Source organism: Thrips palmi, unplaced genomic scaffold, assembly GCF_012932325.1.
Source record: "Thrips palmi isolate BJ-2018 unplaced genomic scaffold, TpBJ-2018v1 HiC_scaffold_11, whole genome shotgun sequence".
In the NCBI taxonomy this organism is placed as follows: Eukaryota; Metazoa; Arthropoda; class Insecta; order Thysanoptera; family Thripidae; genus Thrips; species Thrips palmi.
Genome location: NW_023144622.1, coordinates 6,361,938 through 6,378,803, shown reverse-complemented (window position 1 = coordinate 6,378,803; position 16,866 = coordinate 6,361,938). Strand labels below are relative to the sequence as shown.

The window sequence follows — 16,866 nt, the reverse complement described above, 5'->3', positions numbered from 1 at the left end:
TCGGAATCCTCGCGACGACGAGGACGACGAGGGTCGTGTTGGCACTGCGGGAAGTGCTCCGCGCGATGACGTCACGGGGCGGCGGTTCTCATGGCGAGGAGAATAAAACGGGAGGTCGGTATTTGAACCCGCATCCCGCGGTCCTGACTCATCGCCGTCAGATTCGCCTCCATGCCGCGGTGCCGCGGCCTGTTTTGTCGCTCTGTCTCTCTCGCACGCCTGAGGTGGCCTGGGTGCGGGAGAGAGACAGAGCGGCCCGCCGGTGCCGCCAAAGGTGGTCGCGCGGCCGGCGGCTTTGAGGGGACTCTCTGTCGGCGTGTCTGTCATGTCCGCCTCGCGGTGAGAGAGCGAGACGAGTGAGAGGTGAGACACATCTAGGCGTCCCGCCGCGGGGCCTGCCCTGTCGCCTGCACTGCCGAGTGCAGCCTGCAGCCCGCACACTGTACAGCCCGCTGCCCGTCACGAAGGCTCTAAAGTGTCGCCTCAAAACACGCAGGCGGTCTCCCGACCTCCCGCCCGCCGAGTCGACAACTTTACAAAGTGAAACTCTGTCAGGCCAAAGAGTATTCCGCGTACGTATAAGCCAGCAAAAGCAGCGAAATAGCGACGCCGTCGCTACTCCACGCGCGTCGTGGAGTAACTGGGGCGTGGGTTGTCATCGGGTGCCTTCAGTCCTGACGGGTTGGTTGGGGTAGCGGCGCGCAGACCCGCTCCCGGTTTGCGCGTGGGGTACTGACGGGCCTAAATTCTTTTTGGCGGCAGGGCTGGTGCCATGTTGCTGTGCCCGCGGCGGCGCCGGCGGCAGGGGAGTGGAAGGGAGTGGAGGGGAGGGGTCCCGGGTGGAGCGCCGCGCCGTCACAGCGCCGCGGCGCCCCCCGGCCCAAGGCGGCCGCGCAGCACTGCCGCAGCAGGCAGGCGCGCTCGGCCTGGCTCGGCCAATGCGGCGGCGCCGTCGCGGCGCTCGCCGGGGAGGGGCGGGCCAGGGGGAGGAAGGGGGGAGGGCGGCGCGGCCTGGTGCGGTCGGCTGCCGCCACGCCGTGGCACGCCGCGGCACGCCGTAGGCTACCATTGGCTGGCGGGGCTGGCGGGGCCCGCGCAGCGAGCGACGCCTCTCGTCCACTCTCGACGCACCGCCCTCCGCCACGGTCACGCTCTCTGCCACGCTCTGTCACGCTCTGTCACGTTTCCCTCCTAATCCTTGTGGCCTTGCGGCACGCTCTGGCTCATGACTCTGCCGGTCCCCCACGAGCTGAGGGAAAAGCATCGGCGCGGGGTATCGTTGGGATCGGTTCCGAGTTCGTTCCACGAGGGGTAGTTTGGAGGGGCTGTGCGAATCGTGGGGCCCACAGGCTCGGCGTCTGCATGGGTCGTCCCTGAGCCGCGAGCACACCGGCGGGCTGTCTTTTTACAGTGGCGTCGGAAGGGAAACAACGGAAACGTTTTAAGAAAGCATCGTGCAATCACCGAGAAAAAGGGGGGGATAGGAAGCAAATCATCCCCACGAAAAAGAAAGGGGGAAGGCGTTGCCGGCGCCGCCACAAAGTCGACTCTTTTCGGCCTGCAGGCTGCGTCGCTGCGTCGCCCTGTCTCTCTCGCACCCCTGTGGGTCGCCCCGTGGGTGCGAGAGAGACAGGCGGTGGCCGGCAACGGGTTGGGGAGGAAGCAGGCCATTCATTTTCCATCAGGCTGCGGTAATCACGGCGCTGATTTCTTAATGCGCGCCCCCGCCCCTCCCCCTGCCCGCCGCCCGGCTTGTCTGGCCCGCCGGAAGCGCTTCCACCCTTTTGCGTTTCTTCTCCACTTCATTTTTTCCTCATTTCATCCGCTTTGCATTGCGCTTCTTTACTTGCATTTTTTTTTAAATTGGAGCGAGATTTTTTTCAACCCTTGTCTTGGCGTTGAAGCTAGACGGGGATGCGGTTTGCTGGCCAGGGGCGAGGCGGGGGAGGTGGGGGCCGTGGTGTCCGTCGTGCTGCCCCGACGGGGCCCCGGGGGCGGCCCTGGGGGCTGCGTGCCGCGGTCGCCAGTTGCAGTCTGACCTCGCAGGCCGTCACAGGCTGGAGCTCCTGGGGGGCTGGACTCTAGAGCGCGGGCCGCGCTATCGTGGCCGCCGAGCCACGTCGCGGTGCTCATCGATGTGGTGCCGCGGACGGTGGCGACCGTCGCCGAGGCCGTCGCCGAGGCCGTCGTCGTGAGGGCCGACCACTCGTGCGCAGGCGGTACGACGGACTTTGGACCGGAAAAGGATAAAAAAGACGCCGGGCGCGGGATTCGAACCCGCGGCCTTTCCGCGGGGGCGTGAGGCGAGCTTAATGGCCGGCGAGCGGAATGACGGTCGAGACCGCGCCGCTCTTGAATGAAGCCGCGGCGAACCCTCAAAGCGAGCACCGCGTCGGCGACCCTCCGGCAGAGTCTTCCTTTTATTTTCCGGTGGCGCTCGTAAACGCGAAGCCGTGGCGCGGCCGAGACCCCCGAGGCGGCGGCCGCGGCGACGCCGACAAGAGACACGCAACGCGGCGACGCGGCGACGCGGGCGTCACGGAGCGAGAGCAGGGCGTCGGCGTCGTCGGAGGGCGTCGGCGGTTTGTCTAGCGGCGCGGCGAGACTGGAGAGACTCAAGGGCCCTCGCCTCTCTCTGTTGCAGTCGTCCTTCGGCTCGAGCAGTTTCGCAGACCTCCTCTCGGCGCCCTACGCCGAGGACCCCGCCGGCGGGCTGCCCGAGGAACTGGACCCGTTCCCCGACGTGTTCGCCTCGGCCGCGCAGAGCCAGGCCGGACAGGGCCCCGGCCACCTGGACCACCAGCAACACCAGCACCACCACGGCGACGACTCGTGCGCGCCCCTGCCCAGCTTCCAGGTACCACCAACTTACCCATGTTGCCCCTCCGTAAAATTCAAACGAATCCGCAACTTGAACTTTGCCGCTCTCCTCCCAGACCTTCGCGGGCGTGCCCGCCGTGGCGGACTCGTACTCCGGGAGGCTGTACACGGGCCGGACGTCCGCCACCTGCTCGCCGTCGCCGTCCTCGGACCTGAGCCAGCTGGACTTCAAGATGGAGGCCGAGGACTGCTACTCCGTGCCGTCCTATCACCACCCCCAGCCGCAGGCCCACCCCCACCCCCAGCAGCAGCAACAGCAGCAGCAGCAGCACTACGAGTCGTGGCAGCTCCACCAGCAGCACTACGGCCTGTACTACCAGCCCAGCGCCGCGCCCCAGCCCGCCGCGCAACACCCGCAGACGCACCCCCAGCCGCACCCGCAGTCGTACGAGCAGCCAGGCCCGCTGGGGGCGCCCAGCTCACTGCCCAGCACCCTGCCCAGCGCGCTGCCCAGCTCGAGTCCCCACATGGACACGTACTCGCTGCCACCCTTCCCCAGCGTGGCCACCACGGCGCTCACCCCCCGGCAAAGGCGGGCCTCCCTGCCGCTGCAGCGCTCCGACTCCACCGGGTGAGTGCAGCAGCACCGACAGTGGAGTGTCCTACTGCGTGAACACCGTCAACTTACGTGTGCTTCCTCACGCGTGCAGGTCCTGTGAGTCCCCCAAGCTCCGGCTCGGCCTCGGCTCCGGCCCCGCGCCCTCCGCCACGTCCTCGGCGTCGTCCTCGCCCGGCTGCGAGGGCCACGCGCTGTCCCACCACGGAGTGCCCCACCAGGTAAGGGCGCTATTGTTGTTGTTTTCCTCGTTGTTGCTGCTGGTGCTGACGGCGCGTTGTGCCCGCAGGTGCGGCCCGCGAACCCCGCTGGTCCGGGGGCAGGGTCGGCCCAGGGCGGCCCCCAGGGCGGCCCCGGCCAGACGCCGCACTCGCCGTCCACGCTGTGCGCGGTGTGCGGGGACACGGCGGCGTGCCAGCACTACGGCGTGCGGACGTGCGAGGGCTGCAAGGGCTTCTTCAAGCGCACCGTCCAGAAGGGCTCCAAGTACGTGTGCCTGGCGGACAAGGCCTGCCCCGTGGACAAGCGGCGGCGGAACCGGTGCCAGTTCTGCCGCTTCCAGAAGTGCCTCGCCGTCGGCATGGTGAAAGAGGTGAGTGTGCTGCCGCCACCGCCGCGCGGGCGGGGCCGGCCTGGCGCCGGGGCCCACTCGGCGCCGTCGAGTGCCTGTTCCTGGAGGGAACCGGAGGCACCGTGGGGACCAAGGCGCTTCACCGCGCACAAAGGACTGCGCGACCGAGTTATTTTCCCCGTCGCTCTCGACGGCTCGTCGAACGTCACTTGGCTCGGCTTTGTCCGGCCGCGGCTTTCCCCCTCACTCACAAAGTCCGGAAAAAAGTCGGGAAGGGAATCCGAAACGCCGGGCCGATCGGTGTTTTATTTTTACTGGAATATACCGGGAGGAAGCTGCGACGGTGTCCTCGCCGCGAAACTGTCACCATATTAGATAACGGCCTTCTTTGGGCCGCCCGAGTGGCCGGGAGTGGCCCGGGACACGCATTGCGTAAGGCCGGGGCGCCCCGCCCCGCCCCGCCTGAGGTGAGGTGAGGGATGGGCCCAGACAGCCGCGCTAGTGGAGCTAGTCGAGCCGCTCCGCGTCGCTTTGCGCGTTTTGCGTAAGCGGACAATTGTGGCGGTGACAACCGAAGCGGGGATCCGAAGCAGGCCGGCCGAGCCGAAGCGGCCCGAAGTCACCGTTATTTTAACCCCTTTGTCTCTCTCGCTCTCCCTCTAGGTGGTGCGGACCGACTCGCTGAAGGGCCGACGCGGTCGCCTGCCCTCCAAGCCCAAGTCCCCCCAGGAGTCGCCGCCCAGCCCGCCCGTCTCCCTCATCACGGCGCTCGTCCGGGCGCACGTGGACACGACGCCGGACCTCGCCAACCTCGACTACTCGCAGGTACGTCGCGTCTCTCTCGCACCCTTGCCGCCCTTGCCCCGCGCGCCTTGAGTGAGAGACAGAACGACGAAAACGTGCGGAGGCGCCCTTCTAACGGCGTGGGTTCGCAGGTGACGTCGCCGTTCCAGTACCAGAGCGCGGGCCCCACCCCGGCCGACGAGCTGGTGTCCGAGGCCGAGAAGATCCAGCAGTTCTACCGGCTGCTCACCACCTGCGTGGACGTGATACGGCACTTCGCCGAGAAGATCCCCGGCTTCGGCGACCTCTGTCGGGAGGACCAGGACCTCCTGTTCCAGTCCGCGTCCCTGGAGCTGTTCGTCCTCCGCCTGGCGTACCGGTACGTCGCGCCCTGCACCGTAAGCCCGCCAGTGTTTGTCCTGTCCCTCCGCTCATGAACCGGCTTGCCCCGCAGAACCCGGGCCGAGGACACCAAACTGACGTTCTGCAACGGCGTGGTGCTGGACAAGCAGCAGTGCCACCGCAGCTTCGGCGACTGGCTGCTGGCCATCCTCGACTTCTGCCAATCCCTGCACAACCTGGAGGTGGACATCTCGGCCTTCGCCTGCCTGTGCGCGCTCACCCTCATCACAGGTAAGCCTTAAGGTCGCCGCGCAGGACGCCGTGGCGCTAGGCCGTCCCGGACGCGCGTCTGCGTGGCGGGACTGCCTACGCCGTGCCGCTGCAGGCGCTGGTCTCACGCCGTCCCTCTCGCTCTCGTTGCAGAACGCCACGGCCTGAAGGAGCCGCACAAGGTGGAGCAGCTGCAGATGAAGATCATCAGCTCCCTCAAGGACCACGTGACGTACAACGCGGAGGCGCAGAAGAAGGACCACTACCTGTCCAGACTGCTGGGCAAGCTGCCCGAGCTGCGGTCGCTCAGCGTGCAGGGCCTGCAGCGCATCTTCTACCTCAAGCTCGAGGACCTGGTGCCCGCGCCGCCCCTCATCGAGAACATGTTCGTGGCCAGCCTGCCCTTCTAGGCCCCGTTAGACTAACGTTACGCTTGGCCGCCGTCCGTCTCTAGAGACTTAGAACGACGAGTAAGTCGTTACTCTGCCGTTTCCCTTCTGAGGTGGTTCAAGTCGTAGCGCCCCTCCGCGCCCGTAGCAACTCGGATCTCTCTCATGCAGCGCTACTGTAAGACTTCCATTTGACGTGTCTGTCGTTCCTCCTCCAAGCGCGTCCCGCCCTCCTCCGCCCCGCGGGTCGTTTCGCGGCGCTCACCGTCACAATTCTGTTCATTCAGTTCGTTACAATCGCACAGCCTTGTCCGTTTCGCCCAAGTCCAGCCGAGCCGCACAAAAATTTAAAGCATCGGCGAGAACAGTGAGTCGCCTGCAAACGTCCCGCGGCGAGAGGGCCGGTCCGCTTCGGGTCAGGTTAGAATGCTAGTGTACTTCTCGTTAGCCCGTTGTAGTTCATCCGCCTCCCAGGTGGTGGCCCCCTAGGTGCTGCCGACAGTGCTCTTGCGGGGTCTGCAAATTCTGTCACCGGATTTTCTTCACCCCGGCCAAGGGCACCTCAGCCTCGAGTTTCCCTGTTTCCGGACATGTGTCTCATTTTTCTCGTATTTGCTACTAACGCCACAAGGTGGCCGTAGTGTAGGCATCGAATCTTCACGCGGTAGCTTCTTGTCCGACCCCGTGCTTGCCCCAAGGCTTGGCCCAAGGCTTGGCCGACCGCGGCAGGAACGCCTGCACCGCGGTCAGCATTCCCTCCCTTACTCCCCCACTCCCACCCCAATATTTTTTCTACGTTATATCCTTCATTTCCCAGATTGAGATTGAGACTGCTAAGGTAAGAGTGGAACAGATTGTGATACCAAATTGAATGAAGCATGCACAAGGAGAGGTTTTGTGGTCCTCGCACGGCGACGTGACGACGCGTGACGACGCGTGACGCACTGGCGTGACGACCCGTGACCGCGCGACGCCGCCGGAGGTAACACTTTCTTGGGTATCGTTTCGTTTCCGTCTCCGGACACAACTTTGAACGAAAACCTGTGCACGATCCCTTTGGCGAGTGCGGCTGGCCGGCCGGCGGTGCGGTGCGCATGGGTGCTGTCGGAGGGACTGGGGGCACAGGGATGCTCCCACTACACCGGACCGCACCGGTCGGTCGCACTCTCGTTGTTTTGAAGAAGTGACACTTTCTATCCTCGGAGGTTCCCTAACTTTTTTTCACTTAAAAATAAGTTACCGTACTTTTAAGCATAATGTTGTTTCTAGTAAAATCGGTTTGAGTGTGATTGTTTGATGAGACTGAAGGGATGCGAACGAACCCTTTACCGTGAACCCGCAGTGACCTATTCACGTTGTGCCCGCCCTTCCCCTTCCTCGATAACAGTGTTGTGTAAATTAAGTAAGTTGTGAGCAATCCAAAGTAAGTTAAGGGAGCGTTAACCCAACTTCAACAAAAATGGCTCCTCGAAGCTAACAGTAAACATTCTTACATAAACTACAGTATTTTTACAGCATTAAATAAATTAATGTTTCGTGGTTCGTTGTGTATCCTTGAAGGAAATGCGTAGCATGTTGAACAGACGTCGGGATTTTAACTTATTGATGTCTTCTTTATCGTAAGACAGTGTTATGTTTAAGTTTCCTTTTCATCCTAATACTCCACGGCCATTGTCATGGAATGACCTGAAATCTTCCTATCTTCCGCGATTTGTGTTCGCTAGAGGCTTCTTCTGTAGCTATTTTATACAATTGAACCAGTTTATACATTGTATTTTTATAGTGGAATCTATTCAGTAGTTGTAATAATCTCACGATGCATACATTATCCTTTCCCCTGTATTCTATAACTGTGACAACTCACCCAATTAGGCTTTTTGGAAAAAAAAAAATAATTAAGATGTAATAATTTGATTTTTGCACTTAGGCGCCATCGTTGTGAGAGTATTGCATTGGCTACAACCTTTATCACCCAATGAAAACAAAATTGTCTCAATCGCGTCAGTCTCGGTAGAGTGTCGTGTGTGACAAGTCACGCGCGATGTTTTCGTGATGATTCCGTTTTCCTTGGTTTCCATGTATCTTGGCCCTGTGGATAAGCTTTTAAACAAACTGTAGACATATCACGAAATTTCTGCAATGATCTATCCATGACATTTACTTATTTTGTGTTGTGCCTGTCTCCGGGAGTACAAATTTTCTGCAGAATTGATGTTATATGATCGGATTGAATTATCTCTCTTCTTATGTAGTCTGTCTTTATGTTTTTATGTTTGCAAAGATTAGTCACTTCGTAAACGTCGTTGGTAATTGTATTAATATTTATTTGAATGCAGAATATAAACTTCTAGCAAATTGTACCATTTCCGATTTTAAGTTTCTAAAAGTATAAAATGTCTTTCGTACCTGTTCCAATAGATGTATTGGTTCTGCTGTGTTTAATTATTTTAAGAATCGTTCGCTTTGTACATAATCTGTATAAAGGTGCGGCGAATGTTATGACGAGGAAGCCTGGAGTGACGATTTATTGTCCTCGTAATATTCGTGTGGCAAACTTTCTTGTGATTTGTGATATTTCCAAACTTGCGGATATGACTATGTTTGACCCTGTTTGCAATACCAAAGATCTCTGCCTTCATTTCACACAGTGTACTGTATTGTGTGTTGTTGAAGATAAATGTGAGTTCTTATCTTTACATCTAGCCACTTTGTGAGGGGAAGAGACCTTTCCCAATCGCCCCCTCTTTCTCTTTTTTAAATAAAAACGAAGCATGAAAATGTAGAGAGTAAATCTGTGTATTAGTATTCCTTGTGTACAGAAACTTATGCTAACGCTGACTTCCCCATCACTTTGTTTTGTATAGTTTTGCTGTACTTGTGTGAATTCTCCTGCACGTATATTTGTGACTCTTTGGACTCTTGTTATACAATAAAGAACTTTACATCGCGTTACATTCTTCTACTACTTTCGAAAGCCTTCCGACCAGCGCGCAACCGTGGTCATTCCCTGAAGCATCTTCCGCGTCGCATATCCGACACCTCCTGCTTACTTGATGCACTGTGTTAACGATGATACCAGGCTGCAAAATCTCAGGGATTGCGCGCTGTTTTGACCCACATCTCAATCGGCGGAACAGTTACTTGCATGAGCGTGGGTGTGGCATGCGCTGGAAACGAACGTCAGAGACGCCCGACGGCAGGCAACCCCTTCGACGCGCACCTCTCCCTCGGCGCGGCGCGGCGCGGCGCGCTGACCTACGATACTCCGACTCGAGAGCCTCTAGGCCCGCAGCCTGCGCGCGCGCCGCGCCATCTGTGGGACAAACGGCGAAGCTCAGTATTGGCGGGTGGACCGGTGAGCGTTAGTCACCAGCGTGCGCCCTCTCCGTCCGCGACACGAAATAGTGCCCTAATTGAGCGGTCTGTGTGGTTGTGTCTTCCGGATTTGACGCAGACCTTGTTTTATTTAACCTTTTTAACGCTCGGGCACGCACAGGACGCACGGACGCGGTACCGCCACCACCTGCCGAGACAGTTTGAACTTTCCGACCCAAACGAAGTTCAAAAGGGAGTGCATGAATACATAGTTTTCAGAAAGCATATGGCCGATAGCCGGTTAGTGGTAGATCATTGTAGAAATTTCGTAGAAATCTAATAACAGCGAAAATGAATCCCGACGCAACACTTCATCTGACCCAAATATTGGAGAAGACGGTCTCTGCTGGTGAGTACTTGGATGGCGTCAACTTGTTGGAAATTCGCTGGGAAAGAGTGTCGACGGGAACAATGAACGTGGTCCAGGGGCTAAGCCTAAGCAACCTAAATGGCCCATTGATTCTCCTATTTACTCTCTATGTACTGTCTAAATGTGCCGTTTGATGTAGCAAATTCGCCAGTGCAATTTTTTTGGCCCTATTACTGTTGTCTGCATTTTGCTGGCTGTAAACAGACGCTGATGTCATGCCTCCCAATGTATAACGGTTATCGGTATCGGCATTTTCGCGGGGAAATTTTGGACAGTTTCTTTACCAGTTGCACGCTTTGTTCTGCAATGGCGAGCTTGACTTTCGTCGCGTCGTTTCGCCGTGAAGCCGTGTTTCTCGCGCCGTGTCTTTCGGCGGTGTTCCCCTCCGGACAAGTTTCTAACCTCCCTCGGGCAGCGCGGGTCCTTGGCTCCGCCATGATTCTCTCTTTGTGGCACGTTCCCTCTCCTGGAGGCGTTCGGCCCGTCAAACTCGGTGTCTCCGTCTCGATCTGCGAGACGCGTTTGCCCCAGACAGCCCGATCAAAGCAGGACGGGTATCCTGGGCAAGGATCGATTCGTGACCTAACCTAATCCGTTCGTGGTAGTGCGCCATTGTCATTGCCATAGGCAACCTCCAGTCATTTCGGTCCATTCCAAACTGGCCCTTGCCGTTCTTGGAAATAAGACGACTCAGACCCTCTAGGTGGGAATTTAAGTGTCAGTTTGGGTCCTGTACCTGAGGTCTAGTATGTCCTGTGCTTTCTGCTGTAGTTTGTGTTCTAATCACGATGATATCTCTTTTCAGATAAAGATGAGCGAGAACAAGCAGAACAGTTTTTGCATGGGGCAGCGGCAACAAACCTGGCAAGTACCTGAATTTTCACCATGCAATTTACAGATGTGACGACAAGTTGGTGTCTTCGTCTTAAATCAATTATTGCTATTAAAATGGCTCTTATTTTTCTAGCCGGAGTTTGTTAAATCCCTTTCCGAAATTCTGCACCATGGAGGCAATAGTCAAGTGGCACGTATGGCCGCCGGTCTTCACTTCAAAAATACCCTCACATCAAAAGTGCAGGAACTCAAAGAAGAACATCAAAAGCGCTGGCTGGCTTTCCCAGAGGATATTCGAACATATGTGAAAAACAATGTATGACTAATGTTGGAACTAGCTGTCTGAACTTACCTGCTGTTAATAATGGTCAAGTGTGCATTGCTAATCTCTGTTTGCTGTTATAGGTTGTTGGTGCTCTTGGCACTGAAAATAACCGCCCCAGTTCAGCTGCTCAGTGTGTGGCCTACATTGCTGTTGCTGAATTGCCATCTGGTCAATGGAAAGAATTAATACCCTTGTTGGTTCAAAATGTTATTGGAGGCACTAGCACGGAAATGATGAAAGAGGCCACTTTGGAGGCAATTGGTTACATTTGTCAAGAAATTGTAAGTGTTCTTTTAAAAATCTGATATTAGGGGTGTTTTTTATTCTCAAGGTTGTTTGCTCACCAATGTACAATTTTTTTGGTTTTAGGAGCATGATGTTTTGGTAGAGCAATCTAATATGATTTTAACTGCTATCATTCATGGCATGAGGTCCAATGAGCCCAGCAATCATGTCCGTCTTGCTGCTACAACAGCTCTCCATAACTCATTGGAGTTCACTCGGGCTAACTTTGACAAAGAAGTAAGGATTTTTGTCTTTCTTAAAATTATTACTGGGCTGTACTGCGTAGTTGAATCAATCTATCATGTTTATTTTTCCTTAGTCGGAGCGTAACTACATCATGGAAGTGGTTTGTGAAGCAACTCAGTCAACAGATATTCAAGTTAGAGTTGCAGCCTTGCAGTGTTTAGTCAAAATTATGTCCCTTTACTACCAATATATGGAACCTTACATGGGCCGAGCCCTATTTCCTGTAAGTACTATCTTTTTTTCATGATTGTTACTATATACCTGTGGCACCTTTTTCATGATTTTCTAACTTTTCAGATTACTCTTGAAGCAATGAAATGTGATAATGATGAAGTAGCATTGCAAGGCATTGAATTTTGGTCGAACGTTAGTGATGAAGAGGTTGATTTGGCCATTGAAGACAGTGAAGCAGTAGAAGCAGGCCGACCTCCTACCCGCTGTTCTAAGTTCTATGCTAAAGGAGCTCTGCAGTTCCTGTGTCCTGTGCTCATGCAGAAACTTACCAAACAGGTTGGTGCTCAGTGTGGAATTCAGTTTAATTATGCACTTGCCCTTAATTTCTTGTAACTCAAATTTATTCTGATTTTTAAACTTTTAGGAAGAGTTTGATGATGAAGATGATTGGAACCCCAGCAAAGCAGCAGGTGTGTGCTTGATGCTTCTTGCCACATGCTGTGAGGATGATATTGTCCCTCATGTTTTGCCATTTGTGAGGGAGAACATTTCAAGTGAAGACTGGCGCTTCCGAGATGCTGCTCTTATGGCTTATGGTATGTTAAATATGACAGCTGTTAATATTTTATCTTGTGGGGTTGAGATTCTAATTTCTTTTTTTCTTCAGGCTCAATTCTTGGTGGACTGGATCCATCAAACCTGAAGCCACTGGTAGAGCAAGCTATGCCCACCCTCATAAAGTTGATGTATGACAGCAGTGTTGTTGTGAGGGACACCGCTGCCTGGACGTTTGGCCGAGTTTGTGAGATTATTCCAGATGCTGCCATCAATGAGACTTACCTAAAGCCTCTTTTGGAAGCTTTTGTTAATGGTCTCAAAGCAGAGCCTAGAGTTGCTGCTAATGTGTGTTGGGCTTTCACTGGCTTGGCAGAGGCTGCTTATGAAGCTGCTGATGGATCGGATGAACCCAACCCGGAAACCTACTGTTTGTCTCAGTACTTCGAATTTATTGTCCAACAGTTGTTAGAGACTACTGATCGACCAGATGGTGCTCAGGTAGAATTTTGAAATCGTTTTTTTCCCCTGTTTTTGTGGTTTTGCTTGGTGTACATATTTATTTGGGTGTTTTTATTTTGTAGGCCAATTTGCGATCTGCTGCATATGAAGCACTTATGGAGATGGTTAAGAACTCGCCTAAGGACTGTTATGTTACTGTTCAGAAGACAACCATGGTTATTCTGGAGCGTTTGAACCAAGTCCTTCAAATGGAATCTCACATACAGACCCATGATAGAGCTCAGTACAACGACCTTCAAAGTTTACTTTGTGCTACCCTTCAGAGTGTTCTGCGTAAAGTGTCACCCAAAGATGCTCCTCAGATTTCTGATGCCATTATGACAGCACTGCTCCAGATGTTTGCATCCAACACATGCAGATCTGGGGGAGTGCAAGAAGATGCTCTCATGGCTGTATCCACACTGGTTGAAGTTCTCGGTGAAGGATTCCTTAAATACATGGATGCCTTCAAGCATTACCTGTGCATGGGTCTCAAAAACCACCAAGAACACCAGGTATGTCTCAGTATTTCATTCCCTAATTCAGTGTCTTCAGATAATACTCAATTTACTCATCTTCATTACTTTCAGGTGTGTGGAGCTGCTGTTGGCCTAACTGGAGATATTTGCCGGGCTTTGAAAGGAAAAGTTTTACCATATTGTGATGAAATCATGATGCTTCTTTTGGAAAACCTTGGGGTTGGTATTGCTTACTCTCATCATTGACGTTGGTCAGTCATCATTTCTTTGCTTGATTGTATCGTGTATTTTTCAGAACAACAATGTCCATCGGTCTGTTAAGCCTCAAATCCTTTCTGTTTTTGGAGATGTTGCTTTGAGCATTGGCCCCGAGTTTAAGAAATATTTAGAAGTAGTTCTCAAAACACTTTCTCAGGCATCTCAAGCAACAGTTGACACCGTAAGTTTCTTCTTAAAACATAAAATTAAGAAACTTGAATGGGCCAAAGAATTTGCCCTAGTTTGATTTAATTTTTAATGTTGCAGTCTGATTATGATTTGGTGGAGTGGCTGAATGAGCTTCGAGAAGGAGTACTTGAAGCTTACACTGGCATCATTCAAGGGCTCAAAGGAGACTTGGAAACTCCCGCACCTGATGTTTTAATTCTGGAACCCACTGTTCCATTCATTGTTGAATTCATTGTAGTTGTAGCTCAAGATAATCAACACTCAGATAGTTGTATTGCATCATGTGCTGGTCTTGTAGGGTATGTAAAATCATTGACCATATATTTTTCTTTTGCCTATCCTGCTCAACAACCCTATAATTAATCTTTTCTGTTCTTGTTTGTCTCCCTCAGTGACTTGTGCAACGCATTTGGGGTCAAAATTCTTCACCTTCTAGATGTTGAGCCAATAAATGAGCTGCTTACCACAGCTCGCAGATCCAAGGTGACCAAGACTAAGACTCTTGCGTCTTGGGCTACCAAGGAAATCCGCAAGTTCAGGGCTGCTGCTGCTGCTAGCTGGTAAGTATTAATATTCATCAGTTTTGTGAGTTTCCTTTAATTTCCTCAGTGTAGCTTCACCAAACCCTTCTTACTGTAATCTTGACTGTTGAGTTAATGTTAATCGTTGAGTTTAACCAAATGCACAGGTTTATGGGATAGAGCTCCCTTTGAGAGTTTCTAATTAACCAAGTTCCCAGTTTTACACTGACCTAACATTGTAACATTTGTAGACAAACTGGCTTGTGTGCAAGGGTGTGCTTGATTCAAGTGTGTTTGAGTGACAAGAGTGTTTGTGTGGTGTGGTCCTAGTCTTGGCATAGGTGACCATTTCTTTGATTTACTTTTCAAATTGCGTTTTGAACAATGCCTAAAATTTTTCACATTTCCTTCTGGGGAAGGATCTGCAGTCAGTTGTCATAACCAGGATTCCCTTAAAGCTGCATTTGTTTTTGCTCTTGTGTTACTCATGCCTCTGTTGGGCTTAGATGAGTAGATAATCAAAAGTTCTAATTTGGGGCTGTTGAAAAGAGGACTTATGTCTTGGGTTAATCCTAAAATTTATCTTTCTCTTAAACATGAATCGTTTCTACTGTGGGTCATTTCACAATTAGAGTTCTCACAAAGACATTTTCCTTTTTCAGATGCATCGTAGGTCGTAGTAACGAGCCAGAAGACAATGGGGCAAAATCACTTTCTCTCATTCATTATAATCCTCTTTTTGGTTGACCTTTACTGCAACCCCTCCATGCTCTGAAGTCTCGTCTGGGTGAATGAACGTGTCCGTGAGAGTTGGTGCTTCATAGCAACAGTGTGTACAGTGACTACAAGAAGTAAAGTGTAGTGTGACTGAGGTGTGCAAGGCTGAGGGACGCACTTGTAAGTGTGCATGCGTGAGTGAATTTAGTGGACTCAAGACTAAGGACTGCAAGACTTTACTTGAAGACTGTGGCTTTTTTTCTTTTTTTTTAACTTGAAGAAATTTTCCAAAAAAAAACAAGACATTTCTTCAAAAATTGACAATATGTGTGTGTTTGAATGTGAGAACTTTCTTTAAACGCCTTAATTGGCACCAAACAGGTTAAGTTAAATGTTATGCAATTTCATCTCAGGAAATATAGTGTTAAGATGGCAACACCCAGCCAGTAAAAGGTGCAGGGGAAATTGCAATGTTGCTATGCAACTCACATATCTGCTGGTCATTTTTGTTACCATGCTTCAATTTAGTGCTGTGGACTACATTCCCCTTTCCTCTGTCCCTGTGAGGTTCTAAACTGTAGATGTTTCTCCCAGCAGTACTGAATTTGAAAATGAGCATTCTGTTGCAGAACTGAGATTTGAAACTGCAATGTTTGTTTTATCCTTGGGTATCACCGTTATTTATAGCTGTTAAGATGTTATTTTACAATATCTCAAAACTTTAATGTCTGTTACTCATTGACTTCCTAGATGAATTCGTCTTCTTTGAGAAGATGAAGTGTACCATGTTTGTCAGTTCAGCTCAAATCAGTACTTCCAATGTTCCTTTGCCAGTATTGTAACAAACATAATCATGTTCAATTTTTCTCTTCCTGGTGAAGTGCTTGCATGGCTATCCATCAAAATTAAGCCTCAAGATTTAAAAAAAAATAATTGAAGCTGGGGTTATTTTCATCCACTAGGACCCTTTTTTATTGTTTGTTTTTCCCGTTTTTCTATCTTTATTTGCACAACATAAATTTCGTTTTGTTTTTGACAGAACTGGAGTTAATTGTGAATGTGTGTGCTACTGTAATGAATGTGGTGAATAGTCCTAAGCTACAAATTACCATTCCTGTGGTGGTGACAGCTGGCAGGCAGCTGCTGACAGTTGCACTGTGAAACTTGTTGACTTAACCCTGACATACCTGTAAGAGTAGAAAGTGTAGTAGAAAAGTAACTGTGATTTGGAGGTGTCTGAGCGCCTTTTGGCACAAAATTCTCAAATTTTGAAATGCCTTGACTGATATTTCGGTCCAGATAAAACTTGGGAACCGAGTTCCTATTTTAAATGGATAATTGTAAACAGCTTGCGGGGCGGGCTCTTCAAGCTGGGTTTAACTTGCTCAGACGCCTCCATTATACCTGACTGTGTGATAACATGCGTCCCTTGTATATGTGTGAGAGATTCATGCTGGTGGAAGTGTCCAGGAGATCTTCTAAAGGCATGCTTGTTTGCATTGTATCAATGGAAAACTCTGTATGAGTGATTTTTGTATGATTGAGTGTGTGTATGTGTTTGTGTGCATGAGCAATAAATGAGTCTTCGAATGAGTCTATTTTTTCTTTGTGTGAATGAACGCCATACTTGTGTGATTGGTTTTTTATGTTTAAAGTGTTATACACTTCAGTCTTCTCATGTGTTAATGAAGAACATTTTGATTCTTGATGAACTAAGTGAAGTTTTTGAGAGCATGTTATTTTTTTAAACTGATTTGAGTGAGAGGTATTTCTTGTGTGCCATGACTGAGAGTTGATCAAAATGGTATGCCTGCCCGTCCCTTCTCATTTTTAGAAAAGGAAACTCTGTTTCTCCCTTTACTTTCCACATATTCTCTGATTTGTACGTAGGTGCGAATTAACAGTAGATGTCCTCAGTTTTATCCCATTTATGCATTTTGTTCAGTTTTGGGCAAATGAAATTTCCAGTGACTATTACCAAAGTGCTGAGGGCTGTGGCACAAGGATAGATATCAGGATCTGTTCTGTACCCTATTCATTAAAATTATAATCAAAACTTTAATTGTTGTTTTTTTTTTCTTCCCTGGAAATTTTGAAGCGATTCCGGGACATTTAGTTCATGCCAGAAATGAGCATTTTCATACATTCGGGAAGATTGGTATTTTCTTGGACCTGATTGAACCTATGCACTGCAAACTAACCCGTAACAAATGACTGAGGTGAACACTTGGTAAGCGTGCCTTCCT

General features: G+C 51.4%; 2 protein-coding genes across 3 annotated transcripts in view; both read left to right on the top strand.

The window, feature by feature from the left end:
- The window catches only part of LOC117639704 (nuclear receptor subfamily 4 group A member 2), a 37,500-nt gene extending 28,757 nt beyond the window's left edge, over nucleotides 1-8,743 (top strand). The window contains exons 4-11 of the mRNA XM_034375579.1: nucleotides 2,645-2,857; nucleotides 2,937-3,451; nucleotides 3,531-3,657; nucleotides 3,726-4,028; nucleotides 4,671-4,832; nucleotides 4,943-5,169; nucleotides 5,245-5,423; nucleotides 5,556-8,743. Coding sequence (XP_034231470.1) covers nucleotides 2,645-2,857; nucleotides 2,937-3,451; nucleotides 3,531-3,657; nucleotides 3,726-4,028; nucleotides 4,671-4,832; nucleotides 4,943-5,169; nucleotides 5,245-5,423; nucleotides 5,556-5,812 — 1,983 coding nt within the window. The 3' untranslated portion in view covers nucleotides 5,813-8,743. The remainder of the gene's footprint in view (nucleotides 1-2,644; nucleotides 2,858-2,936; nucleotides 3,452-3,530; nucleotides 3,658-3,725; nucleotides 4,029-4,670; nucleotides 4,833-4,942; nucleotides 5,170-5,244; nucleotides 5,424-5,555) is intronic.
- Nucleotides 8,744-9,117: 374 nt separating this feature from the next.
- On the top strand, nucleotides 9,118-16,682 carry LOC117639592 (importin subunit beta-1). Of its 2 annotated transcripts, XM_034375414.1 has the most exons (15): nucleotides 9,119-9,515; nucleotides 10,342-10,400; nucleotides 10,504-10,686; nucleotides 10,776-10,976; nucleotides 11,065-11,217; nucleotides 11,300-11,449; nucleotides 11,524-11,736; nucleotides 11,825-11,996; nucleotides 12,068-12,456; nucleotides 12,540-12,971; nucleotides 13,047-13,154; nucleotides 13,231-13,374; nucleotides 13,461-13,681; nucleotides 13,775-13,942; nucleotides 14,566-16,682. In XM_034375414.1, coding segments are annotated over exons 1-15 (2,652 nt in total). In that variant the 5' UTR covers nucleotides 9,119-9,457; the 3' UTR covers nucleotides 14,567-16,682. The 2 variants fall into 2 exon arrangements, with proteins under 2 accessions (XP_034231303.1, XP_034231305.1); XM_034375412.1 differs by lacking the exon at nucleotides 14,566-16,682 and having other exon boundaries at nucleotides 9,118-9,515; nucleotides 13,775-13,946.
- Nucleotides 16,683-16,866: the final 184 nt, after the last annotated feature.